The sequence below is a fragment of the Neolamprologus brichardi genome, chromosome 6 (assembly GCF_056152115.1).
Source record: "Neolamprologus brichardi isolate AB-2024 chromosome 6, ASM5615211v1, whole genome shotgun sequence".
NCBI classification, from domain to species: domain Eukaryota; kingdom Metazoa; phylum Chordata; class Actinopteri; order Cichliformes; family Cichlidae; genus Neolamprologus; species Neolamprologus brichardi.
Window position 1 is genome coordinate 25,169,035 of NC_142109.1, and position 25,938 is coordinate 25,194,972.

The window sequence follows — 25,938 nt, forward strand, 5'->3', positions numbered from 1 at the left end:
TCTAACTGGGTGAGCTGACTGTTTACACTCCTTTCACTGAGTAACACAGTGGTCGATAGTGTATGTGTGTGGCAGAAAGAGTGACAGAAAGAGGAAGGACTGGACAGACAAAGAACGAGAGCAAACGAAAAAAGAAAAAACACAGAGGACAGTAAAACAGCAGAGTTATAAAAGTGTTGAGTCCTGAGGTCAAAGGTCAACTTCATATTAGTCACATGACTAAAACCAGGAAAAGGAGAAGTGGGATCACTCCACAGCCTGCTTTATCTTTACAGCACAGCAGAAACAAAGCTTTCTGGACAGTAATGAACCAACTTATTGAAAGATGATTCGAAACTTGCTGGAACATGAGTGAGTACAAACTTTAAACACTAAATGTTAAATGTGTTACATTACAGATCTTTACTTTGCTATAATCAGCTGTATATTGTTGGCGCAGTTCGAGTTTACAAACTGATTCTAGGAGTTTGAAACAAAGACACAGGGACAGAACTTGAACTGACTTTATCAGTGCACTATGAACCCTTTTTATTAAATGCTCTTTTATCTCTATCTGATTTAGTAAGTAAAGCTTTGGTAAGGTTTTGCAAGGCTTGTTCCACTCAGATCAGCACTTTAGTTTAAATAGGCTCTGTCCTGTTGGTGTCTTTTTAGTCTATCAAATTAATTTGTACTCAGCAGAACAAAGGGGAACAAACTAGGTGTTCCTTAATTTGTCATGTGTTACAGTGCATTATGTTACATTGTGTTCATAGTACCGTTGTTTCTCCAGGGTCTCCCCGGATGAGGATTGTCACCAAAGAGTGTCTTTAATCTTGCATCTTTCACTCATACCAGCAGTAAGCTATTCATTCATTAAAACTGCATCTTAGACATGGTCAACTACAACACTGCCTATATTAAGACCATATTAATAATGCAGAGTTTCAGAAATTCCCTTAATAATTGAAATTTGTTTTGTATTTGAACAACTCAAGTATGTAGTGTCCCAACTTAATTTCAGCCAGGCCTGTTTTATTCAAAAGATGTCTATTATCCGTGGTGGGGTGTTTTTTTTATTACTAACTTTTTTTGTAGAGAATTGAAAAACATTTGTAACGCAAGTAATGTGTTAAATTACTACGTTATCAAAAAAATATATTATATTTACTATTCCACCCAACAGTGGCCAGAAATACAAGCCAAAAACTGTCACCTAACTCAAGAAATGAATAAGTGTTGTGTGTGCTCACAACAGAAAACTTAGCACTCTAACTTTGAATGGTAACTTTAGTCACTTTTACTGAAGACAACATTAAAAAAATAAAAGAAAGTCTGGGGTGACTCTAAACTTTTGCATAGTATTGTGTAACCAAGGATTATGAGTAGCAATAGCGCAGTGCTACTGGGAATGCAGGGTAACAGCATAGCAACATACAAAAAAACTGCTGCCACAATAAGTGAGCAGCACTGACTGGTGCAGCAATATATAAGGATCAAATAAAGCCTTTATAAGAGATCCATATGCTCACCCTATTTCCTTGTTCACACAGTTGCGAACGTGACATTATTATTTATTATAGTATTTATGATGTGATATCTTTTCATCCAGGTGTTGATTGCAGGGGTGCTGTCATTCCTTCAGAAACGAGCCCAGAGGCTGGCCATCGACGACAGACTGCCATTCCTAGATCGACGTTTTGCTATAGTTGTGTAAGTCGACAGGAGTAGTAACAACAGATGGGTCCTCAAGTCAGTGTCTTATCTTTTATTATACAATATCAGTCATAAGTTTGTAGTTTTAAACTAATGTATTAGTGTAAAAATTAATGAATTACGTAATCATCTAGGTAAGGAATTCTCAGAAAGTAGATTTTGTTCTTCGTTTTCAGTGGGAGAAAGTTTTCGTCACTCTCCCTCTCATGACTGAAACCAGCACCACTGAGGAACAATGGGAACAATTACTCGTCCGCCCGTTGTTTGTCAGTAGTGTTAGTTTCAGTCATTATGCAGAACCACTGTTTATAATGTCGGGGAAACCTGCATTCAGCTGAGACCAAGGAAGTCACTTGGATGGGTGACGAAACCGTTGTCCTACTGAAAACGCTACGTCCAGATGACCAGAATCAACTTTTTGGGTTATCCCCTACTAAGTTTCACTGACATCCTTTAAGAATCATTTACTTGTGTCTGTAATGTATGACTACAGCATCACTATGGCTTTTTCTGTACTTATGGTTGTTTTTCTATTAATCATTGTGCCTCAGCCCTTTGGATACTGTAGGCAGCCTCAGCAATCGTTGGTCTTATGGCTTTGCTTTTGGGGCCGTATCAAGCAGCGTCTTGCTCCTGTTCTCTGAAAACTACGTCCCGTTCACTGTTCCATCCTGGGCCAGAGGTACGTTGTTATTCAATTTAATTCAATTTTATTTATATAGCGCCAAATCACAACAAAAGTCGTCTCAAGGCGCTTCATAGATACAGAGAACAACAAGTAGGCCTGCAGAGCGAGAGCGAAGTGCTCTAATAGGGTGATGTGGTACTACAAGGTCATTAAGATAAGATAGGGCCTGATTATTTAAGACCTTGTATGTGAGGAGCAGGGTTTTGAATTCAATTCTGGATTTAACAGGAAGCCAATGAAGGGAAGCCAAAACAGGAGAAATATGCTCTCTCTTTCTAGTCCCTGTCAGTACTCTTGCTGCAGCATTTTGGATTAGCTGAAGGCTTTTCAGTGAGTTTTTGGGACATCCTGATAATAATGAATTGCAGTAGTCCAGCCTGGAAGTAATAAATGCATGAACTAGTTTTTCAGCATCACTCTGAGACAGGATATTTCTAATTTTAGAGATGTTGCGCAAATTATCCTCTTACTTTTTTACTGTAGAGTTTCCAAGAATTGTGTTGACAGATACACTGTTCTGACTGTTATCCTCAGCTTTTGTGTACCTGATTGGAGCTTTAGAAGTGGGCTTGGTGTATTTGCCTTTCTTTGCCTGTCTGTCCACACCATTCAGAATGACAGGGGCAGTGCTGGGAATACTCTACTCTCTATTTTGGTAAATATTCAGACATAGTCTATGTATGCATGTTTTACAACATCATTTAAAGCTTCTCAAAAACTAAAACAAAAATAAACTAATGGTTAATTTAAAAAAGGAACTAAAAACACAAAATATAATAAAAAAGTTGGAGATTAAATAGATGGATTAACTGGTTGATGTGTGGGTGATTTAATTTTATTAAAAACCGTATTACATATTTGTGTTTTTATGTTGTAGGATAGGAATTACAGCCTGGGAAACAGTCACTTGTCCCAGTGGTAAGGTAAGAAACCCAGCAATGTACCGTCCATCAAGCTTTCATAATATTCGACCCATGTTAATTAAAAACATTCAACTCTGCTGAACATTTAGCTATAAAGTTGCCTAGTGCATTTATGATTGTCTGTGTTTATGGTTTTAAAGATACTGGGTAAATACCAGAAGGTGATTTCCCAGTGGCCCCGTATGCTCTCCCTAATCTTCCTCTTCGGGCGATTTATTTACATCCTGGTCAAAGCTATTCGAATACGCCTGCACATGGAACAAGAGGTCAGAAATACCAATACATGGATTGTGATGATTCCTACTAAATACGTGTAAAACATAACGTCATTACTGCCATCAAGAATATTATGTTGTTGGTAGCAGGTTTGTGTGCATGTGCCCCATTCTGCCTGTGAACACAATAGCTCAAATATTTTTTATATTCTGATAAAACATTGTAAGGGTGTAGAGTGGGGATGTGTTAACATTACATTAAAATTAGATTTACATTCACCAAGGTCTTCAAGTTGAACTTAATGATTTATTGGTTAAAAATGGACAAAAAGTCTCATTACCTCATCACACAAACTATTATTCTTACCAGTGTAGTTTGTATTTTCAACACACATACACATTTTACTAAAAATAATTACAATAAAAAATTATGTCAGGTATTCTCTATTGAAATGGGCTTCAGGGCAAACAACAATAGCCTGCAGTACAAACTTCCTTACATTTAAAAAAAAAAAAAGAACAAAGAAAACAAAATTCATACATTAAAAATACAAAGATAATAAAATGAATACTACCCAGATAGTAGCTGCCTTGGTTGAAGTCGATGTCAGTTGCTATCTTAATAAAAAAAATTTCATAATAGATTAGAAAGTTACAATTTTTTATGAATATAGTGAATTTTGTCTGAGTATAAACGTCTGAATCTGTTGCCAGGACTCTGCAGAGCTAACTGAGCGACACCAGGTTCAGCATGTTAAGAGACTGCTGCGAAAGACACCCGGACATAGGTAAATACACCCACTCATGTACACGAATGAAATTGGTTTAAGGCTGCCGGCAACCAGCACCATCTTACCCTTCCTACCGTACAGACATTACACAGAAATCACATGGGGAAGACAGGTCAGAGAGGTAGAACAATGGAGGAGAAAAAGGAACTCCACCCATACTGATACTGAGCTCCTAAAGTGAGATCAGTTTGAGAACAAAGTAGAGAACAGAATAGACATCCCCCCTCATTGCATAGACTGTGAACAACTGCCTTCCAGTTTCGCAGTTGGTCTAATAAGTTACTGGTCACCAAGTCTATCAATTCCCACTGAAGAGCTGTGAGCTTCTCCAAGATCTTATCCATATTGTGTTCAATAAACACAGTCTGAGTACTCATGGCTTGCCCATCATCAGTCATGTCGGCCAGCCTTGTGGGGTTTTGAACAGCTGTAACCTCTTCCTTTGTTCTTCGATAAACCAGGTCTGATCAGCCAGAACTCTGTTATCATGGTTCCGAATAGGTAGATGTCGTTCAATCTCCTCCATCGAGAGTGTCACCAGGCACACAACGCAACCGACCATCAAGTATCCATCAGCAAACTTCTGCAGGACAATTGAGAAGCTCTCCCGAGCCCAAGCTTCTCAATGGGGTGTCAATTTCTTTAAGGGACCAGTTGATCAAATTCATAATTCTTTAAGTTTTAGAGAACAAGACTGAGAGACTCTCAGAGGGTTAGAGTTAGACTAGACAAAGACATGAGAAGCCAAGCAGGGAAAGATATTTGAGATTTCCTGAATTTTTATGTATTTTTACAAATCTTCACGGCATCCTAGTTTCATTCTAATATAAAATGTGACTCAACATTGGATGTTAAGTTTTAATGATTGCATTTTATAGAAACCGAGCTTCAGACTGATTTAAAGTCCAGTCTGGTGTGTTCAAGCCATTTCAAAAGGTTTTAGTATCAAAAATGTGAGAGTTAACAATCCAGCTAATTGAAAATCACACGTGCCACAGTTCTGTAGAGAATTTTCAGTGCTGTTAAAAAAATGCTGCAGCTGCTATTGAACCTAAGAACAGGACAAATTGAAACTTTTAATCCATCTTTGTGTTGCAGTATGCCACTTACCTGGTTCCAAAGGAGAGTTTATGAGTGGGACCCCTACTTCAAGTTTCCCAGCAGAATCATTGGCACTGTTGTAATATCCCTAATAGGCCTATATACGGTACGGAAAAGTATATTTTATGATTTTCTTGAATCGTCTAATTGATTCCCTTTGTTTGGTGTTATTTAAATGATTTATGCTTCTTCTGTGGGGACTCCTATATTTATTTGTCTTTTCCATTCCTTTAGATGACACTAGCAGACTACAGTGTCAGTAGTTCTACTTTTGACAAAATTGAAACTTGGAAAAATACACTGAAAGATGTGGTTACTGCATGTAACGAGACAGAATCCCTGGGATACATGGTACCACGGCTGGAAGAATTTATCGTCGTGGCCAGGAGTAAGTTGTTCCTTCAGACTTTTAAAGGGGGGGGGGGGGGGGGGGGGCATTTATGAACCCTGTGATTAATATATCACATATCATGTGTAAAGTGGATATCAGACACATTTTATTTCCTGCTGTTTTGAGAGTTAATATTGCCAGTAGGAATTACCAAATAAACCTGTATTAGAAAATTAAATAATATTTTTGTTAAATATTAGGAACACAATGCTCATTGCCATTTATAAGAATACAAAGTAATATACAGTAATATAAAGTTATGCATGTTTGCATTTATGTTTGTTTGTTTATTTAAGAATCCTGGCTAGCCACCACCATCTTTGCCAGTCTTAACTCTGTTGCCTACACCTTCCATGTTTTGGCATGTTACAGGTAAGAAATTTAAGAAACGGGTATAATGACTGTTAGCTATATTTAGTTTACAGCAAGACTACCATTTCTACTACCAGCAAGCAGACAAACAGATCTGAATTTGTCTGTAATTTAATGAGCTTACTTTTGCATTAGGAAACACTTAAGGAGGCTCTGGAAAGGACAGAAAGTCTTTCTTCCTGAGAAGTTTCATAAGCCTAGATCTGCTACGAGTGTGGTAAGCAAAACACTTGGATGCAAACACACATACTGTAGAGCTGAAGTGATTTTAAATTATTGCATTCTTAACAAAGTACACAAAAATGTTTGTGCCATGAATTTTACCAGGCTTCCATTGCAAGATACTCGGGCTGGCAAATCGCTTTCACACTGTGGGGTAAGCTTTTCTTACCGTAAACTTTCAAAACAAGGACAACTGGCCTGATCTACATAGGACATCCTGTATTAGGACTTGAGAACCAAATCTTAAGAATCATTTTCATACAATAGATTTCATCAAAATGCAAATCTATGTAGATGTAATCTATGCCAATAGTTGAAATTAATCACAGAAAAGCTGTCTGACTTATTATACAGGCAGCTATTATAAGGAAAATATTTTTACAGTTGTTAATTATTTCTGCTTTTTTTTTAGGCTACCTGATTGTCCATTTTGTCTACTTCCTGTTTGCTTTGCTGATTGCTTACGTGGTGGTTCTTCCTATAATGAATGGGAAAGTGCTTAGCATGCTCTCCACACTGGGAACTATATTGTAAGGCTGTTTTTTCTTTCTATAACTGTGTTGCTATGATTACATATATAAATTAATGTGCACTCTGGCTGACCTTTAATGTTTTTCTGTGTCTCTTTTAGTCTGACCATCTGCATTGTAATTAGCCTGGTGATTCTTCAAATAATTTTGGTTCAGATCTTCTTCCTTCAGAACAAAATAGATGCCACAGACAAAGAGAAACCTCTAGCCCTCAACAACAGGTAGGTGTATCTCATATAAAGTGTGTTCTTGAGTCACACCAACACTCAGATCTTTCATTTGGCAGCAATTAGTCGTGGTAGAAAAATGCCAAAAGGCTGATGTAATTTCACTAACCCACATTTTAAAAATCCAAAAATCTCTCGTAAATCTCACATACTCAGTAAGTGGCTCATTAGATAGCAGACACAAAATATTTAAAGTAGTATGAAAGCATTATTGGCACTTTTTAAAGGAGATTTGCATATTCACAAGCAACCAGATGACCACCAGAGTCATAAAGAATTATAGTTAATAGTTAATAGATATATATTGATTTCCAATACTAACATCACTTAACAATTATTTTTCAAATATTGATAAGACACAAGGATTTAACTCAAAGCACATTAACTTGAAATCACAATTTCCCCCTTTTTAGGAAGGCATTTCACTGCTTCAACTACTTCTTCTTTTTCTACAACGTGGTTATGGGGATGAGCACCTGCATACTGAGGCTTCTTTTAAGCATTGTGGTGGGAACATGGTTGGTGTCTCGCATAGACCGAACTATTATGCAGAGGGGGTATGAGAACATGGATGCTGGTAAGCTTAGATTCGACTAAAAACATATAGTTAAGAAAAAAAGATCACAGCCAAACCTAAACTCTTTGGTATTTTTAATATACTGCAGTAATAATAAAAAATAATTTTATCATTCATATTATTTGATGTCCAGAAGACCACATTCAGATGCATCCACGAGATGGCAGCATTTCAATGAGAATTACAAGTTACTTTGTCTCAAGGCAAATATTGGTATCAGTCAAATATTGATTAAAGCTAGTAAAAAAAACAACAACAACAAAAAAAGATGTTATTTCACAATAAAACATGTAAAAAACGTGTAAAAATGACAGCTTTGTGCTCATTTGTTCTTATGTTACTGCAATACCCTGTCTGATGGTGTGTGAATTTGTATCTCTGAATAGTGATAATTGTATTTCCCCTTTTATCCAGGCTACACTACATGGATTGGGATGATCTTTGCTGACCATTATCACAACAACCCAGTCCTGGTATCTTTCTGTCAGATGCTGGTGTCAAGTACGCTGCAGAGACACAATTCATCTGCTTACTCCACATTCGACAATAATGTGTCAGGTCAGTGGTGTGTCTGTGTGTCTCTTCCATTTATAGACACCTTTATACTGCTTTGACCTTTCTGTCATCTAATCTTTCTCAAACTTCTGTTTTATTATCACTTTCCATTTGTTCAGAACCCCCTGTGAACAGTCGGGCCAGGAGGCGTTGGGCTTTGCTTTACACATTACTAAGGAACCCTCCCCTGATCATGCTAAGAAAGCACCACCTCTCCTCATCATCTCCCCCAGCAGACACAGTGCTGCAGGCTTGGATTTTGGCATCTCAAACACAGAGGCAACAGGCATTGTCAAAGCTGCCACCAGAGATCAAATTGTCACCAGAAGAAGACTGTTAATAACACATTTGATTCCGGTTCTTTAAAAAAATATAAGCTGGAATCCAATGAATGACGAAGACCTTTAATGGAGACTTGCTATAAAGCAGAAGGAAGTTTTTCAGCACTGCCATCTGACTAACCTAATCTCACTACCTGTTATGTCACCAGCTGAGAGTGCCATAAATAAGTTTAAAACAACTTCACTAATTTGCTAGTTAGTGAATGTACTTCTTTTTAATTGAGTTCTGTGGCCTAGGGTCTGTGGGTTTTATGTGTGTATTGTTTTTCACAAATACATAGTTTTTACTCAGACTTGGCATAAGAATTCAAACATGAGTTCATGCCATCTCTTTCCCTGACTCAGAATGAAAGCATCTGCTGTGAAGGCAAATGAAAAAAATATAAATGTATAAATGCAAGGATAAACAAACCTTTGTATATTGTCACAACCTCTATAACATCTCGAGTTGGAGCTGGCCATACAGTTACTTGACCTACACTACACAGCTATTGTGCTTGTTATTTTTATTTTGTCTTGGCAGCATAAAATCTAACTGCTAATAAACACTACTTTTTCCTTAAATGTCTGGTTGTGTTTAATAGTGAGCATTCATACAATTTTTTTTATAGTAGTACATATATAGAAAGGCCAGTGTAGGTTGTCAGCTGAAAATAAAATCAAAATACAAATTAATAAAATGATACCAGAAATCCTAGAGTTGATGTTATTTGGATTAATACTTTTGAACAATTATACCAGATGCAAAATTACTGGTATATTGTATGAATGATGCAAAACAGCATACTAATAATAAATTTACAAGAAACATTTGCTTTGAGAATAGTGAAATAGTCTTTTTTTGCGATAAAAGTTTAAATTTTCCACAACACTTAAAAGCATCTTTTCAAAAAAAATTATTAAACCTTTTTTGTGTGATGTAAGAAAATATGTGTTAGCTAGTTAAATGTTTACGAGACAAATTTTAAAAAAGCGACGTAATGTTTAAACGTATATGAGGCGGTTCAAAATTGTGCTATTCACGATAATTAACTACTGGGAGTTGTGGGCGTGCGCGAGATTTTGAGTTCGCGAGAGAAGAGTTTCCAGGCGTTTGGTTATCGACTCAAAACAGGTGCAGGTACTATTAACTTTTAACCGTCTCCCTGTCGATAAAATTACCAAATTTAAGTTGATGTTAATTGCGCAATATAGATGTTTTTTCGCTGGTGTATGGTTTATGTCAACTGTGGGCCGAAATGAAGGACTGTTTCCGACCTCCGAACGAGCTACTTTGTACTAACAGTTAGCCGTTAGCCAACTCCCGCGTTTTGCGCCATTTTTCTCCATGAGGATTAAAAAGGAGTCCAGTAATGACGCACTGAGATTTTGCTCTTTGCATCAATGATACAAACGCGGTATACCAAAATCTCACACACCAAACTTATTGGTGAGGTTTTTGACACCTGAAACTCCTACCTAATCTTTGGTCACTTCTGTGACTTTCTTTACAGGCTAAATTCATGAACCTGAGTGGAGAAAAAAAAGATTTCGGACATAATGAGTGTTCCCCAAACGTGTTGGTATGTTAACTTGGGGACCAAAGATTTGTAGATTTTTAAAGTATCCAAACTGTAAAATATATCAGAGCTCTTTGAAAATAAGAAATGTGCTGTCGAAGCTCACCTTTTTGTTACAATGTTATGTTTGTTTTTTTTTTGTTTTTTTTTAAGAACATGTTTTGCTTTCTGTTTTTCTCAGTTCTGTACAAGTCTTAGTTTGCCAAGATGGCAGATGCTGAGTTCGTCAAGAGGATATTGCGGGCTGTCCTCCAGTCCAGCAAAGACGGTGTGTCAATTGACAACCTTCAGTCAGAGTACCGGTCACTGTGTGGAGAGAACATCCCTCTGGAGAAGCTGGGCTTCTCAAAGCTCGAGGACTACCTCAGAAGCATTCCCTCCGTTGTGAAACTTGAGTACCGCATGGGTCAGGTGAGTGTATTGTTTAAAAAATGTTTTCCCTCTACACTACTGCCTCATCAAACATCAAAGAACTGGGAGACATATAACTGCTAGACATTTTTATTAAACAAATTTGTATTAATCTTTACCTTAGTTACAGTGCTTAGCTGCAGTGTATGAGGAGACTGCCAACATTGCTCAGTTGGTTGCCAGGCAGAAAACCTCGAAGAAATCTGGTCGCTCCCAGATTGTGAACTGCAAGATGAGATTCAAGCCTCCCACCTCATACATGCTCAATGGTAGGAGGTGTTTCTTAGTTGGAACAACTAATTAATCATGGTCTCGTCTTAGACAGAGAAAAAAAAAAGATTAATGTCATAATGATTGGGCAGGTTTTCATACACTGTATCTGTGGGGAAACATTGGTCATTATTTATGTGGTTAGTTTTTCTTTCCTTGGTTTTAGTGAGGCCAAGGACTTCACTCCGCCAACCTTCAGTCCATAGTAAATGTTATTCACCAAAAAACCGTTCTTGGACCTATGGTGGCTATAGAGTTTTCAGTGCCTCAGGGGACTACAGGTAAATAATATCTGCTTTATTTATTTATTCAAGGAATTATAAGCAATAGTTAGACAATAGCTTTATGTAACTGTAATTTCAGCTTTGCAGAAATTCTTTGTCACACTCTGTCATACTCTTCTCAAATGCTAGGAAGTTGGACCAAGGTTTAAGCTCCATCACACCAGTTGAACACAGACAACCAGCTCCTCAACCAGCTTTAAAACCAGCATGTGTTACACTTAACAGGTGAAGATACACTTGTGGGCAAATTAAGCTCAAGCTCTCCTCAAAAAAATGTACTGTGTAATTTTAGTATGTATAGCCTTTAAGAATCATAGCTACATGAATGCAAAAGTCTGTGTCCTTACTCCAGTTATAATATTAGTTTAAACTAAAACATGACCCAAGTAATCTTATATCAGCATTAAAGTCAGATTTGATGGCTTTGAAAATGTGACAAAACCAAGAAAAGAATAATTGAGAAACATTTGAGTGAGACACCAGGCCAAGTTATTTAGCTTACTATTGAATGAAAAACAATATCACTGTTGAGTGACAGCTTATTGTTATGAAATCACATTGTGCTTTAAGATATCTATGTTGCTAACAGGAAAGAGAAGAACTTGCTGAACTCCAAAGGTATTTGAGATTTTTCTTTCTTTTTTTCTTTTTTCTTCTCATAGCACAACTTTCTAAGTTGAATCCAAGTATAACAAGAGTTACACAAATATAGTGCTTTTGCATATATTTGCTTTTACTAAAGAAAAGTACAAACAGTACCAAGCTTGTTAAAGTGAATTTGGCTGTGCAGCATCACAATATATCACTCTTGTAATCAGCTGCACAGATGACAGTTTAACCAGCACCATATTGAAGTGTTTGACTTTTTATCAGCTATAGTGCTCAGAACAATACATGGTCACAATAATCATAGGATCTGAAACAAAGTTTTGCTCTAGTGCTCATGATTGATTTAAGAAGTTAATACAGCATATGTATAAAGATTAACAACAAACAGCAGTGCTCTGCTTTTGAGACTGGCTTGTATCAAAGTGTATTTACTTAATTTCTATCTTTTCAAACATTTTTCAGAAGTGAACCTACAGAGAGTATCTATGCCCAGCCAATCCCAGGTACGGTCTGTTGCTGTTAATTTTGTCAATATTAGAATATAAAGTGCTCTTTAGATGGTCAGGACAATCTTAATACTTCTTAATACATACACTTAGAATCCATATTTATACTATTTCAGTTGAACTATTTGATCACTGAAGTCACATCCGATGCTTTCTGTTTAAGAAAATAACTTTTGCATAGTTTTGATAATATGGTATAGTAGAAAGTTTTAACCCATAGGTGGCAATGCAACACATGATCGTTCAAATCCCTCCATGCAGGATAGTGAGTATGACGTGGAGCTGGTGCAGAGTCAAATAAGTCAGCTCCTGGAGAAGTACTACAGTGGACTGTGGATGTCAAAACTCTCAGAACTCTATTGTGATACGTTCAGTCGGAACCTCCATCCTCAGGTGCTCAGGGACATGGTAAAGTGGACACACGTGTGTATGGTAAGTTGAGTATTTTGGGTTTTTTTTGTTCTTTTTAATGTCTTGTTTTATATTAGGTTGTAAACCCAGTGACAGTTTTCAATTTCACACTCAGTTCTGCAGTCTCAGAATCAATTATTTTGAAAACTTGTAGTTTAAAATGCCGAAAAAGGGTTAGTAAAGGTGGTTGTGGACGTATCGTGATGCCTTTTAAAAAAAGTACTTTTAGTCAAGTTTTTGTTTTTTGTTTTTTTAACAAACTCTTAGGAAGTGATAGTATTTTTAGTTGAAATCGTTACCAGTACTAGTTTTCAGACCTATAGCAAAGGAAAAAGTAATGCTATGCCTCAGAGTTGTTGAAGCTAGCTTAAGAGAGGTGGCAGTCAATGAGCAGCAGTATGGCTTCCTGCCAGAAGAGTGCACTAGAAGGAGCTTCACTGTGGCCTTTTCTCAATTCTGAGTACGCACTCGCGTTCTCGGGGAGGCCAGACTTGCCAAGACCGCATGGGAGTACGGACTTGCCGAGAACGTGAGCACGGACTCACGATTTGTACAATTGGAACACCAGCGTACTTGATGATGTCACAGGTCCGGAGTTTTTACTGCCGTCCCCTCTTAATTTAACTGTGAGTAATATGCTATGAAGCTTAACTTTAATCACAGCCAAACCGATTTACTCAGGAACAAATAAAACACTGTAATAAACCTAACATTTAGAAGTGATCTAAGTGACTTGTATATCATGTTTAACCTTAGTAGCGAAATAAAATAAAAATAGTGTACATGTATCTTTTAATAAAAACAAGCAGGTGAGATGTTAGAACGCTTTTATTTATATTTTAGTGGACACTCAATACAATAGACAGCTGCTGGGGTTTGGGGTTTGTTTAACCTGAGTAGTGAAAAGACCGTGGGGGGGTTGAAAATGATGTGCCAGGAGTCCGCTGCTCTCGTCGGCTCTAGTGATCCTCGACCTCACTATCTGCTATAGAGCTGGCGGGTCACAGACGTCTCCAAAAACATCAGAGCACGTTTGGAAATATATGATATATTGATAAATCGAGCAGATATTTGAAGCTTACACAGCTACATTCTAGCTTGAAAATAACTTAAGTTTATTTTGTGACCCAGAAAGAGTAATATTTAAAAGTTTTTAGCCCCGGTCGTCCACCATTGCTGCGTTTGAGTTTTGGACGAAATGCATTCTGGGATATTTAGCTGTACCAAGTCCACACAAGTTACCACCAATGCATGCTTGATAAAACAGGCGGAGCGAGAACACATCCGGGACTTTTTCGCGTTCTCGGCTTGATGCGTACTTTGAATTGGAACAGTACTTGGTCTTCGACTGATGACGTATCACGAGAACGCAAGTACGCACAAGTACGCATATTGAGACAGGCCCTGTGTCTCTGTGGATGTAGAGAAAGCATATGATAAGGTGCCAGCTAGTCAGGTCAGGAGTCAGGAGTGGCAAGGAGAAGCATGTGAGGTGGTATAGGATATGTATGTGGACACTGAAATGGTGGTGAGGTGTGTAATGGGAGTGACCGATGGGTTCAAGATGGGGATGGGATTACATCAGGGATCAGCTCTGAGCCCCTTCTTGCTTGCAGTGGTGATGGGCAGGTTGACAGATGAGGTCAAGTAGGAGTTTCCCTGGACTTTGGTGCTCACAGATGACATTGCAATCTGTAGTAAAAGTAGCGAGCAGGTGAAGGAGAGTCTGGAAAGATGGAGGTATGCACTGGAGTGAAGAAGAAAGTTGGATGCAAGACAGAATACACACGTATAAGATGAGAGGGAGGTAGCAGAGTTGAAGATGCTCAGAATTTCACTGGGAATGACCAGGATAGACAAGATTAAAAATGAGTCAAAGTTTGAGGAGACAAAGTTTGAGGCAAGGTTGAGATGGTTTGGAATTGTGCAAATGAGGTACAGTGGATTTATTAGACAAAGATTTTTAATGGAGCTGCCAGGCAGGAGTACATGTAAGATTCCTGGATTTAGTGAAGGTGGTCATGGAGAGGGTTAGAATGACAGAGAAGGGTGTTAGAGATGGGGGTAAGTTGGAGGTGTGTTACTGTCTTTGATTGTATGCTTAATGGCTTTATTTAAGATTTTCACTTTTTTGTGTGTCTCATTTATCTTCTTCCAAAGGTAGAGGAACTTTCCACCAACCGAGCCGACCGGCTGGTGTACCCTCCTCTGCCTAACAAGAAATATCCTGTTCCTTTAAAGAGCACCACCAGCACTCCGCAAGCATCGCCCAACAATTTAAGCACTACCAGCACACATTTTTCTTCATGTCCCTCAAGACCTGAAAGCCCTTGTACACAAGTCACATTCAATCCCACTTCTAATTCTACACCATGTCCTCCATCAAAACCGTGTGCTGTCTCAGCTGATGTTCGTCAGAAAATAAAGGAGCTCCTTTCCAAATACAGCCAGGGTCTGTGGGCCCATGCTATGCCCAAACTTTTTATGGAGACATACAAGGTGCCATTCCCTGAGCATGTGCTGGACAACTTGTCTCTTTTGCTTGATATATGCAATGTGGAGTACCCCTCGCCACATGACAAGAAGAAGGTAAGAGATTGATGCAGTGTAGGTGACGTATAAGTTGAGTAAACAGCAGTAGGTGTTCTGATGGGTAATACAGAAACTGTAGGGGTGAAAATGGTGATTGTTTGCAGTTAAAACAACAATGATTCTAACAATGGTTATGTTTTCGTTCTTTCCTGTGATCAGGCCATCCTCTACAAATCAAGCAGAGCAGACATAAAACCCACAGACGGTCGAGAAAACCAGCAGGGTATAAGGCATCCTCTTCCTTCTGGTCTGAAGGTCCTGAGTCCTGTGGTTCCTCCCTCTTTAGTTCTTCCCTCAGTGCAATACCCATCAGTGCTGGTTACTGAAGTCAAGACCACCAATGCCGTTACTGTAAGGTGAGACAGACTTTATTAATGCAGACATTTTTGTACTTCTTAATGCATTATTAAATCTAAAAAATAATTTAAACCCAGTCAACAAAATGGAAGAGAAAAATCTAAAACCTTTGAAAAATAATTTTGTTATAAACATACCGTGGTACAGGGGGTTGGGAAGTTCATCTTGTAACCGGAAGGTTGCCAGTTCGATCCCCAGCTCTGTCTGTCTTGGTCGTTGTGTCCTTGGGCAAGACACTTCACCTACCGCCTACTGGTGATGGCCAAAGGGGCTGATGGCGCAATATGGCAGCCTCACTTCTGTCAGTCTGCCCCAGGCCAGCTGTGGCTACAACTGTAGCTTGCCTCCACCAGTGTGTGAATGTGAGAGTGAATGAATAGTGGAATTGTAAAGCGCTTTGAGGGTCTCGAAAAGCGCTATATAAATGCAATCCATTATTATTATTATTATTATTATTATTATTATTATTATTATTACATAATATCAATTCAGTCTTTTTTTTGTGTTTGTTTGTGATTTATTATGACTAAAATCATGTCTTGCAACCTTCATTATTTGGATTTAATTTGAAAATACAAAAATGTTTTCCCCCACAGTAAATTATGACAAATTGAAGAGTGAATTGATAAAAATCTGTCTTTCTTCAGGTATGTAGGTGAGAACTACTCCAACGCCCAGGAAGCCATGGAGGATGCCATGCAAACCTTTTACAGCCAAAACTCCATTCAGCATCCTGTGTCTAATCCCATAGTTGGTCAGCTTGTAGCCGTCAGAGGTGAGGATGGAGCTGAGATGGCCAGAGGACAGGTCTTAGAGGTCACAGGCCCCAACAAGGTCAAGGTAAATTTCTTGAATTTATTTATTTTTAACTATAGTTCTGTGCTAGTGTGTTTATGAGTCCTTAAAGTCCTAAATGTTTATATTTAAAATATTTAGTTGCACCCACTACAATTTTAGTCACCCTGAGAGTTTCTGACACACAATGTCACTGTTTTTGTTGTTGTTGTTGTTTTTTAATCCCCTTTATACGTCTCAGTAAATTATATTGATAGAGCCAAGCTTTTTAATTTGGCTAAACCATCAGGCAGTTTTTATAAGTGTAAGAGCATTTAACTGTCCGAAAGTCTTGATCCATGTCTCATTTCTCTATATTTTGCTGACAAAATTGGAGATGGTGGCAGTGATTTATGAAACATGAATAGAAGTAAAGCATATAAAGTTTGAACAGACTTGAAAGTCCATATTGGTATGCCCACATGTTACTCTTTAACACAGACTGAACTCTGTTTCTTGGAATTTCTTGGAATTTCTTGGAAGTGGTGCTCAGGAAGAGTTCTCCAGGCATATTGAAGGTCATTCAAAGCTCTTCTTTTTGTTTCATTCTCAGTCTAGATGATCCCACATATTGGCGGATTAAAATCTAATGGTACTACTGTTTCCCTTTCTTAAGAATTAGTTGAAGAAGATGAGTTTGATAGTGTGGCTGTTAGTCTATGTAAATAAAAAAAATGCAAGTTTAAGGACAAGTGGCTTACGAAAGTGGCATGCTTACGCAAATTAAGATAGGCAACATAGTTTGCTTTGAAAGTGTTTTAACCTTGACACACTGGAATATTTATATTTGCATGGGTTTCTCCAGTGTCATTTTGACCTCTCTTGCAACAAAAAAATGTATTTCCCTCGGATTAGTTCTCCATACTGTACACTCTCAGTTGGGTTCAGCTATGGTTTCCTCGCTGCTCTGTACAGTCAGTAAAATGGCCAGTTCTCCACATGTTTGGTCGCACACTCCCACCTCTTTCCCACTCTGCTTTAGTTCAGAATCCCATGCTCACCTTGGGAGCTTTTTTTAAAAATCTAAATACTATAATGTATACATTTATTTATCTATAACATCTGTCTAGCTCTGGCTCATGTTATAGCATCTTTAAAATATTTGTTTAAAATTCAGCACACCTAGAAATTCAGTATTTGATGAATAAGCCCTGTGTAGGAATATGAGATGATGGGGTTTTATTTTAACAGAGGTAAAAGGATTTTTTTAAATGCCAAGGGGTTAAAATGACCCCCTTTGTGGTTCTAATGTTAAACTAAACCAACTTTATGTACACTTGCAAAGAGGGCATTCTTACTTTTTAAAATTAATACTCTGTATGGTTGTTTGTTTGTTTTTTTGTTGTTGTTTTTATTGTAAGTTCAGTCTCAACATGTGTGAGACTGCTGTTTAAGCTCCATCACAATACAATGTGTATTAAAAGGTCTCCAAAAGTCTTATAATATTTAACGTGTGTGTGTGTGTACGTGTGTGTGTGTGTGTGTATGTATACGAAGACATGTGAAACCAAAGAACCTCTCTGTGTGTCTGTCAGGTTTACTACATGGACTATGGCTTCTCTGTAGAGACTAACATGAAAAATCTGCTGGAACTACACAGGGACTTTCTTTCCCTGCCCTTTCAAGCCACTAATGTTCAGCTTGCAGGTACGTAAAACATTAGGAAATTCTGTTTAACTGTTTTATACAGAACAAACTCAATCTCTAGATAGAGAACAAAATGTTTTTAGGAATCACTGTTACCCTGATGGTCTTGCCATTGTCTTCATCTTTTTCTATTTCTTTACTATCCTCCTGTTAGGCCTAGAAGGATTCAGCTCCCATCCATTGGTGCGCTCACTTATGGATAATGTGGCAGTTGGAAAGATCCTGCTGATGGAAACATTAGAGCCATGCCAAGAGAGTGAAGTTCCTACAGCAGTACTTTATGATACTTCACAGGATGACGACCTCAACATCAACTCCGCCTGCCTGAAGGTTCTACAGGACAAGACCATGAACAACCCTCTGTCTGTAGGTTTACATATTATTGAGGATTTACCTCTTTTTTTTTTTTTTTTTTTTTTGTGGTCGGACAATTAATTCTAGTGGGGAAGACTTAGATTTGTAATTATTTTTCCTCCCCTTTTCATATTTTTCTTTTAAACTCAACATAACCACTAAGTGGTGCTGTGTTACCCGTACTTTATTGTGTCTTATGTTACAGTAGGGGTGTGTGTTTGCGTGCGTGTGTGGGTGGTTTGGAAACTGCAGTTTTATATTCAGCTTGGAGCAAAGTGATTTGTTAGCCCTCAGGCAGAGCTTGCTGCTTGTTATTTTATTGTTAGTTCATTATGCTTCAATAAATGAATCTGGGTTTCATTTATTGAAGCATAATGCACTCATTTTAGCTCATCAAATGGCCAGAAATAATATGAAAATGCAAAGACTGTTTTGTGTGTGAGACTCTAACCATTATCATCATTGCTGCATCACACAAGTTTTTGATGAATTTTTCCAGCATTGTCTAATATGATACTGTTGCCTGTAGGTAAATGTTACCTATCAGGATGTGTCTGTCACAAATGTGTGTCAAGATGGCACCTTGTACTGCCAGCTCCCTTCCCGTGGAACTGCAAGACTGAGCAAGTTACTAGAAGAAACAGAGGCCTACTTCATTTCCCAGGTATATAATACTTTATAGTACATACATTCATGGAAGAGTGGAAGACAGTGGAATAAGGGTATTTCCACATACTATGTGTGCAGGATTGTATTTTTCGGCTTGTGTTTTTGTGAGAAGTTATAAACAGCTGAGAGAGTGTAGTGATAAAGATAAGGAGGGGAAAAATACATTCCCCATACTGGGCCTCAGGGACAATGAGGTTTTTGTACAGTTGTTGTACCTCACATTGGCTGTTTAAATTGCTTTTCAGAAGCATGCATTTATTTTAAATACAAAGAACAATGAATGCAAAAAACATCTAGTTTTTAAAAAAATGTTCTTGTTGGAAGTTTTTCCTTAAGGATGACCTTTGAGCACGAATGGCTTCCTTTTTTGTTCCTGTCTTTTATCTCGTTGACAGTGCATTTGATCCCCACCAAAGACTTCAGACACTTGTCTGTCATTTACTGGGTTTTATTCATTATTTGTACTTCTCTCAGATATGAGTTCCTTGCAATTGCCGTTTCACCTGTGGAATGGGCGAAGCTTTCTAACACTGTTAATTTTTTTTTTTTTTTTTTTTTTCTCCCCCTACTAGATCACATCTGAGTTCCTGGTGTCAAGGCCCTTCATTGGCAAGTTCTGTCTAGCTCGCTACAAAGAAAAATGGGCCAGAGTTGAGGTAGGAATCAAATATTGGCAATGTATTTGTTTGAAGACTAAAAAATAATTTAAAGAAATATTTTGAGAATATCAAAAATCATGACCAGTAAGATCATCATCATCATCTGTTGCTTTTATTTTTAGATCACCAACATGTACGGTAACAGAGTGATGGAGATTTCCATCATTGACTTTGGTGTCCCAGCAACACTAGAACTCACTGATCTTCGGGAGATCCCCCCTCTTCTTTTGAAAGACTTCATTATCATCCCACCACAGGTTAGTTACTTGTGTTTGTTCTAGGTGATGGAGAAATCAGTGGTCAGACAGGCTTCACGAGTTTTGTAACACATGTAAAAGTTTGTAATTGGGTCTTCCCCAGGCTATTAAATGTCGCCTAGCTGACCTTCCTGTTCCTGAGGGAGACTGGAGCCAAGAGGCCATTCTGTGGGTCAAGGAGGCTGTTATGGGCTCTGAAGCCTGTAAAATGAAGGTAATATCTACATCAAAAAATAGACTTGGTAAATGCTGCTGATAATAAAATCTTCACTTTGAAGCACAGTAACTTGTAATTGCATTCTGGAATAATGGCCAGTGTGAAAGACCGGAGTGATTTTTGACAAATTTTCAGGTAAATGGAATGAAGTATCTCTAAACAGGAAAGATTTGACTGTTGAGACATACCATAACCAGCATTGCTAGTGGAAGAGCTATGGACAGCATCTACTAGCACTGGTCTGGGGATCCACAAACCATGAACTTCTGATGGATAATGAGAATGTGTTGGACCAAATATGATTTGTGTTGGCTCTTTCACTCAAAATGCACAAAATAAAGGATCTGCTGGCACTGTATTAGTGCTGTACATCACAGGGCAAATCACGGGTCTTGTAGGTTCTAACAGTGTGTTAGACTTGTGGTTGTCGTATTTTGATTCATTAGTAGACGTGCAGTTAAATATCAGTTAACTCCAAAGTGCAACTGTGTAAAGCAGTCACGATAAATTTAAGCTCTCAATTTGTACATTTTGTCCATGTATTCTTTGAACCATTCTTTTCATTTTCAGATCTTGAAATTAAACCAGGACACAAAGGACACGCTTGTCTATATGTATCTTTTCATTGGCGTTGACGGTCAGCATTTGGACGAGAGCATCAACCATCACTTGGCCCAGTCAGAGTTGTGGAAGAAGCTCACAATACAAAACAACAACACAATCACCAGTTGCAACATGAATACAGGTAATGGTGCACATCATAGTGGCATTGTAAAGCGCTTTGGGTGCCTTGAAAAGCGCTATATAAATCCAATCCATTATTATTATTATTATTATTATCATCATAAACATTCTGGGTCTGAAATACTTCCTACCAGCAGTCAACATTTGACCTGACCTTTTATTTTTTATTTAAGCACATAATCTCTAATATAATATTTTGAATGGGGTGCTGTTTAAACTTGTAGGTCTCACTCCTGTGATGGAGAGGTCGTCTCTCAGCAGCTCAGTCTCGAATCCTACAGATCCCACTGTGAAGGCTTCACCCCAGGCATGTCACATAGCAGGGGGCGGGGATGCTACCACCAAAACTCAGACGCAACTACTTCAGCTGCCACCTCCGCTGGATCTCCCCTTGGTGCGTGAAGATGAGATAACCTTCTATTGGGAGTAAAAGATCGCTGCAAGAATAGTAGTCTCAAGCACACAGCCCTGGCTTTAAGCACAAAACTCTTCCCTACCTCTCCTTTAAATGCTTTTGTTCCCAGGGGAAGCCAATCTGAAAAAAGTTGGTTTAGAAGGGAGCGTGGTGAAGCCAAAGTGGTTTGTTTCAGAGAAATAAACTGAAGCTCATCAAGGCTTAGTTTAAAATAAAACAATTGTTTTGCATGGTGAAACATGCAGTTACTCTACTACAGTCCAACAATAAAACTGTAACGTTGAAGCATTGAAAATGAATAGAATTGTTCCAGTTAAAAGTTCAACATAATCTTGCTGTTCAAATTTGTCCAAAGTATGTAATGTGTGTGTGTGTGTGTATAAGCAATTTCTCACATCGGTGTACAGATTATGGTCAAATTAAATTTGTAAAGAATATGGGTTTGGGGTTATTCCAGACCCAAAAAAAGCTGGAGTACCAAGAAGTCATTTTCCTTGTCCTCTTCTTTCAGCCTGGTCAGAATATAGATGTGTTCATACCAGTGGCATGCCACCCTGGTTACTTTGTGCTGCAAGCTTGGCATGACCTGCATAAGCTGGTGGTGTTGATGGGGGAGATGATGCTTTATTACAACCAGACAGGGAAGACCAACCCAACCACCACCATCCAGAAAGGACACATCTATGCTGCCAAAATAGACAAAAAGTAAGTTGACACATGGCTGCTAAAGGTCTGTCAGTTTTTCCGAAACAAATCAACTACTTCATTTATTCTCTCTCCTTCCCTAACACATTGTTGTCTTTGTAGCATATTTTTGAGATTCCAAAATTATAAAATATATTCTTAAAGAATTCTTCCTTTATAAGTTTATATTAGGAAGAAAACCTTCAACTGCTTTGCTGTGTGATGCCAAGGTTCACAGTTTAAAATCAATAGGTTGCTATTGTGTCAGGGTCACTGGCTTAACCGATGCTTACCTGTATGTAGTTGGCACCGTGTGAAGGTGAAGGGGAGTCTTTCCAATGGCTTGGTGTCTGTCTACCAGCTGGACTACGGTAAGCATGAGCTGGTCCACAGTACGCTCATCAGGCCCTTAATAGAGGAGTTCAGACAGCTGCCCTTCCAGGCTATGACTGCACAACTGGCAGGTGAGTTATTGTCTTCATATAGCTTCACTGTTTTGTTTTGTTTTTTTTACATATAGATAGATATAGAGAGATATAGATAGATACTAGGGGTGCAACGATACACAAAATTCACGGTTCGGTTCAATACTTCACGGTTTGACATTTTTTCGATACAAAAAATGTTTGTCTTTTTAATTTGTCATTCATTAAAATTATAAATATATATTTTAACTCAAAAGTACAGTTTTTAAATTTAATGTTGCTGAAACAAAGTAATAAAAAATAAATAAATCTATCTGATCGAGAAATCACTCATCTTTGGAAAAGAGTTTATTACAGAGAAATGACTCTTTCCAAAATAAAAGCTATACTATACGCTTTTTCTGGGGTATATTCTCAGCAGCATATTAAACATATCAGGTCCCCATAAGGAGAATCATGTGCTAACGGCTGTCTAAATCAGCAATCTCCAACCTTTTTTGCGCCAGGGACCGGTTTATGCCCGACAATATTTTCACGGACCGACCTTTAAGGTGTCGTGGATAAATACAACAAAATAAAACTAGTACCGGTACTGGGGAAAAAAAGAAAATTTATTCATAACACACGTGAAAAGACCCAGGAAAACTGAGTTAACGATAACAAAATAACACGGAAAACCGATAAAAACCCTGAAAACCATACATTTCAGACCTGAGCCTTAACTCTCACGGCCCGGTACCAAACGACTCACGGACCGGTACCGGTCCGGGGGTTGGGGACCGCTGGTCTAAATGACTCGGGTAAAGTTTGTAGCATGCATGCTTGTTGTTTTTGTCTGCTTCCACTTGTCTTTGCACTAGGATGATGTCGGCATAAATGTGCAGTCATATTCATTGTGTTCCCACTAGTACTGTCAGCGTTAATCTGAAATGACGTTAACGCCACAACACGGCAAATCTCCGTTAACGAGCTACCGCGGATCGCCCCGTGCGTGGGGCTGGACAGCGTCAACACGTTAACGAGCTAACTGCGCTAACGCAGTAGTTCCCACCCATGTAATTGAGCATTGCGGGGCACATCCGACATACTGTTTTACTTTTGTCCATGACTTTTGTCATGCTTCACATGAAGACCAAAATAGTTCCAAAGGCCAGATCTGAATGAGGGTGGGGGAGGTTCAATTTGCCATGTTGCAATGAGCTTAGCTTCTGTCTTGCTAGCTTGCGCTGCGCTCAGTGGATCTGCGCTCGAAGTGCAGCCTAGGCGGAATAGTCTAACACAGATCCACTGAGCGCTCAACACAGACAGCATCGTCAGAAGAAAAGTTGATCAAATAAATTAAAAAATTTGTATTGTTCAATACATATGCGTACCGAACCAAAAGCACTGTATCGAACGGTTCAATATCGATACGAGTATCGGTGTGTGTGGGGTTGAATTTTATTTCTTCCATTGGTAGGTACAATTAGCTTGCCACTTGCAAAGAAGTGTTCAACAAGTAAATCTTGTTGCATGTGACTTAACTTGACAGCCCAACCTAGTATCCAATCAATCAATTTATTTATAAGCACGTTTTAAAAACAACAGTTTGACCAAAGTGTTGAACATTTTAAAAAGGTAAAAAGTAGAACAAACACAAAGAACAAAACAAAACCTCAGTCAAAATTAAAAGCTAGTAAGTAAAGAGTGTTTACTCACTAGCTTTTAACAGGAAAACACTCTTTTCCTGTCTGAAAAGAGTGTTTTCAGACAGGTTTTAAAGATGTCGAGTGTTGGAGAGATCTTAGTATGAAGAGGCAGACTGTTCCAAAGTTTGGGCGCCGCAATTGCAAAGGTCTATTTTAGCCTGCTTCTAGGAAAATCAGAAGCAACTTACCAGCTGACTGAGAGTTCTATTTGGAGGTTTTGTTAGTTGAAAGATCAGAGAGGTGTGACGAATGTAATCCAAACATAGTCACTACTACCAATCAGTAGAGTGGAAGCCAAAATGCAAAAGTCCGTGGGGGGGTGTTGTAGTAGACATGTCCATGTTTTATATGAAATCTGTGGTGTACACATACTAGTTGTTTCCTTTTCCTGATCACACAGGCGTAACACAGCACCAATGGTCAGAGGATTCCTCGATGTTATTCAGAAATCATGTAGAGAATCGTGCACTGGTCGCAGTGGTGGACAGTGTGCAAGATGTGTCGGAGGTCAAAGGTGAGCCTTGGGAGCGCAGGTTGACAGTTTACCTAGTGGACACCACAGTGGATAATCAGGACCTTTGGATCCACACAGTTATTACTGCGATTGATGTCGAGCTATCTTGAACTTCCTAGAATGGAAACACAAGCATGGGGATAAATGTCCTTTGTTCTGTTTCAGTGTTGCATTATTCTGTACGAAGACTTTTGAGATTTGGTAGGGTCACAGTCTTGAAGTTAATAAAAATTTCCTGCATTTTTCTTTTGGTTCTAGTTCAGCCATATGTGTTCTTTATTGCATGTTTTGCTTTTTCTTTAAGCTGAGCTGACTGTGCAGAATTTGATATTGCAGTGAATCCAGCTGTTTATTTATATAATATATATTTGAAATGTATACTTCTGAAAAAATTGGGGGGTTTTTTGGTTGTTTTTTTTTTTTTTGTCTTTTTTGTCTTTTTTTTCTTTTTTTGTGGGAGGTTTGCATGTGTGTCCTACCTTCTGGCTCAAAAAGTTTAATTCTGATTAAAATTTTCTAGGTAGGGTCATAAATCCATTAAATTTTTCCTTATATCATCAATGTCAGTTTAACGGTTTGTTGGGCAAATATTGGGGGGATGAACAATTTCTTGTCAGCAGATTCTTGCAAGTGTGATGTGTATTTTCAAAATATAGAAAGCATGCACCGTATAAAGATTTCAAGTTTAACCTCTGCCTTCCAGTATCATTTTGTATAATGGACAATATAGTTTTAATGTTGTAAAGTTAGTGTTTGCACATTTAACCCCTGATTTCACTTTTACATTTCACATTTCTACCTTTCTTCTAACCTTTAAAGGCACTTTTGTCAAGCGAAAGAGCTGTCTAGTAAGTTTGAAATATGTTGTTTTATAATATTAAAGAAGCTCAGATTATTCATGTCCAGTTATTTAAAGTCGATACCCGTTATCCATTACTTATCTTAGTCCTACATAATGTCTGTGTAATCAAGTAAACATCTGTCATGCTATCCTGACCTGACTAACTGCATTGCAAATGTCTTCAAGTAGCTTTAAAAAGAATCTATACATGAAATACAGTAATATTACCTTTAAAGTAAATAATGCTCAGAGTGAGCTGCTTGTTTACCCCCCCCCCCCCCACACACACACACACACACACACACACTATGAATTGTAGCTTCACCCAAATTAAGATGAGTATTTTAAACAGTTTTATTTGGC

General features: G+C 38.2%; 2 protein-coding genes across 4 annotated transcripts; both read left to right on the plus strand.

Moving 5' to 3' along the window:
• The first annotated feature begins 86 nt into the window (after positions 1-86).
• stra6l (STRA6-like) lies at positions 87-9,211 on the plus strand. The gene is made up of 18 exons (XM_035907713.2): positions 87-351; positions 773-839; positions 1,592-1,692; positions 2,247-2,377; positions 2,918-3,038; positions 3,261-3,306; positions 3,447-3,572; positions 4,236-4,309; positions 5,411-5,519; positions 5,648-5,801; positions 6,101-6,176; positions 6,312-6,393; positions 6,504-6,552; positions 6,811-6,928; positions 7,030-7,149; positions 7,569-7,732; positions 8,147-8,290; positions 8,407-9,211. The coding sequence occupies exons 1-18, from the start codon at positions 326-328 to the stop codon at positions 8,625-8,627; spliced, it is 1,929 nt and encodes a 642-aa protein (XP_035763606.2). The 5' UTR covers positions 87-325; the 3' UTR covers positions 8,628-9,211.
• Positions 9,212-9,663: 452 nt separating this feature from the next.
• On the plus strand, positions 9,664-25,642 carry tdrd7a (tudor domain containing 7 a). Of its 3 annotated transcripts, XM_006790832.3 has the most exons (23): positions 9,801-10,025; positions 10,122-10,190; positions 10,369-10,598; positions 10,723-10,867; positions 11,035-11,149; positions 11,282-11,377; positions 11,742-11,770; positions 12,224-12,264; positions 12,529-12,699; positions 14,839-15,267; positions 15,430-15,626; positions 16,275-16,467; positions 17,997-18,108; positions 18,263-18,474; positions 18,992-19,126; positions 19,704-19,787; positions 19,913-20,047; positions 20,151-20,261; positions 20,835-21,009; positions 21,233-21,402; positions 21,935-22,128; positions 22,411-22,571; positions 24,621-25,642. In XM_006790832.3, the coding sequence occupies exons 3-23, from the start codon at positions 10,395-10,397 to the stop codon at positions 24,842-24,844; spliced, it is 3,333 nt and encodes a 1,110-aa protein (XP_006790895.2). In that variant the 5' UTR covers positions 9,801-10,025; positions 10,122-10,190; positions 10,369-10,394; the 3' UTR covers positions 24,845-25,642. The 3 variants fall into 3 exon arrangements, with proteins under 3 accessions (XP_006790894.2, XP_006790893.2, XP_006790895.2); XM_006790831.2 differs by lacking the exons at positions 9,801-10,025; positions 10,122-10,190 and adding an exon at positions 9,664-9,742; XM_006790830.2 differs by lacking the exons at positions 9,801-10,025; positions 10,122-10,190 and adding an exon at positions 9,665-9,748.
• Positions 25,643-25,938: the final 296 nt, after the last annotated feature.

Coding starts and splice junctions, on each gene's coding strand:
- stra6l (XM_035907713.2), top strand. CDS start 326: ATGATTCGAAACTTGCTGGAACATGA. Junction 1,693..2,246: donor CGACGTTTTGCTATAGTTGT/GTAAGTCGACAG, acceptor ATTGTGCCTCAG/CCCTTTGGATACTGTAGGCA. Junction 5,802..6,100: donor ATTTATCGTCGTGGCCAGGA/GTAAGTTGTTCC, acceptor TGTTTATTTAAG/AATCCTGGCTAGCCACCACC.
- tdrd7a (XM_006790831.2), top strand. CDS start 10,395: ATGGCAGATGCTGAGTTCGTCAAGAGGATATTGCGGGCTGTCCTCCAG. Junction 11,150..11,281: donor AGTGCCTCAGGGGACTACAG/GTAAATAATATC, acceptor CTCAAATGCTAG/GAAGTTGGACCAAGGTTTAA. Junction 22,572..24,620: donor TATGACTGCACAACTGGCAG/GTGAGTTATTGT, acceptor CTGATCACACAG/GCGTAACACAGCACCAATGG.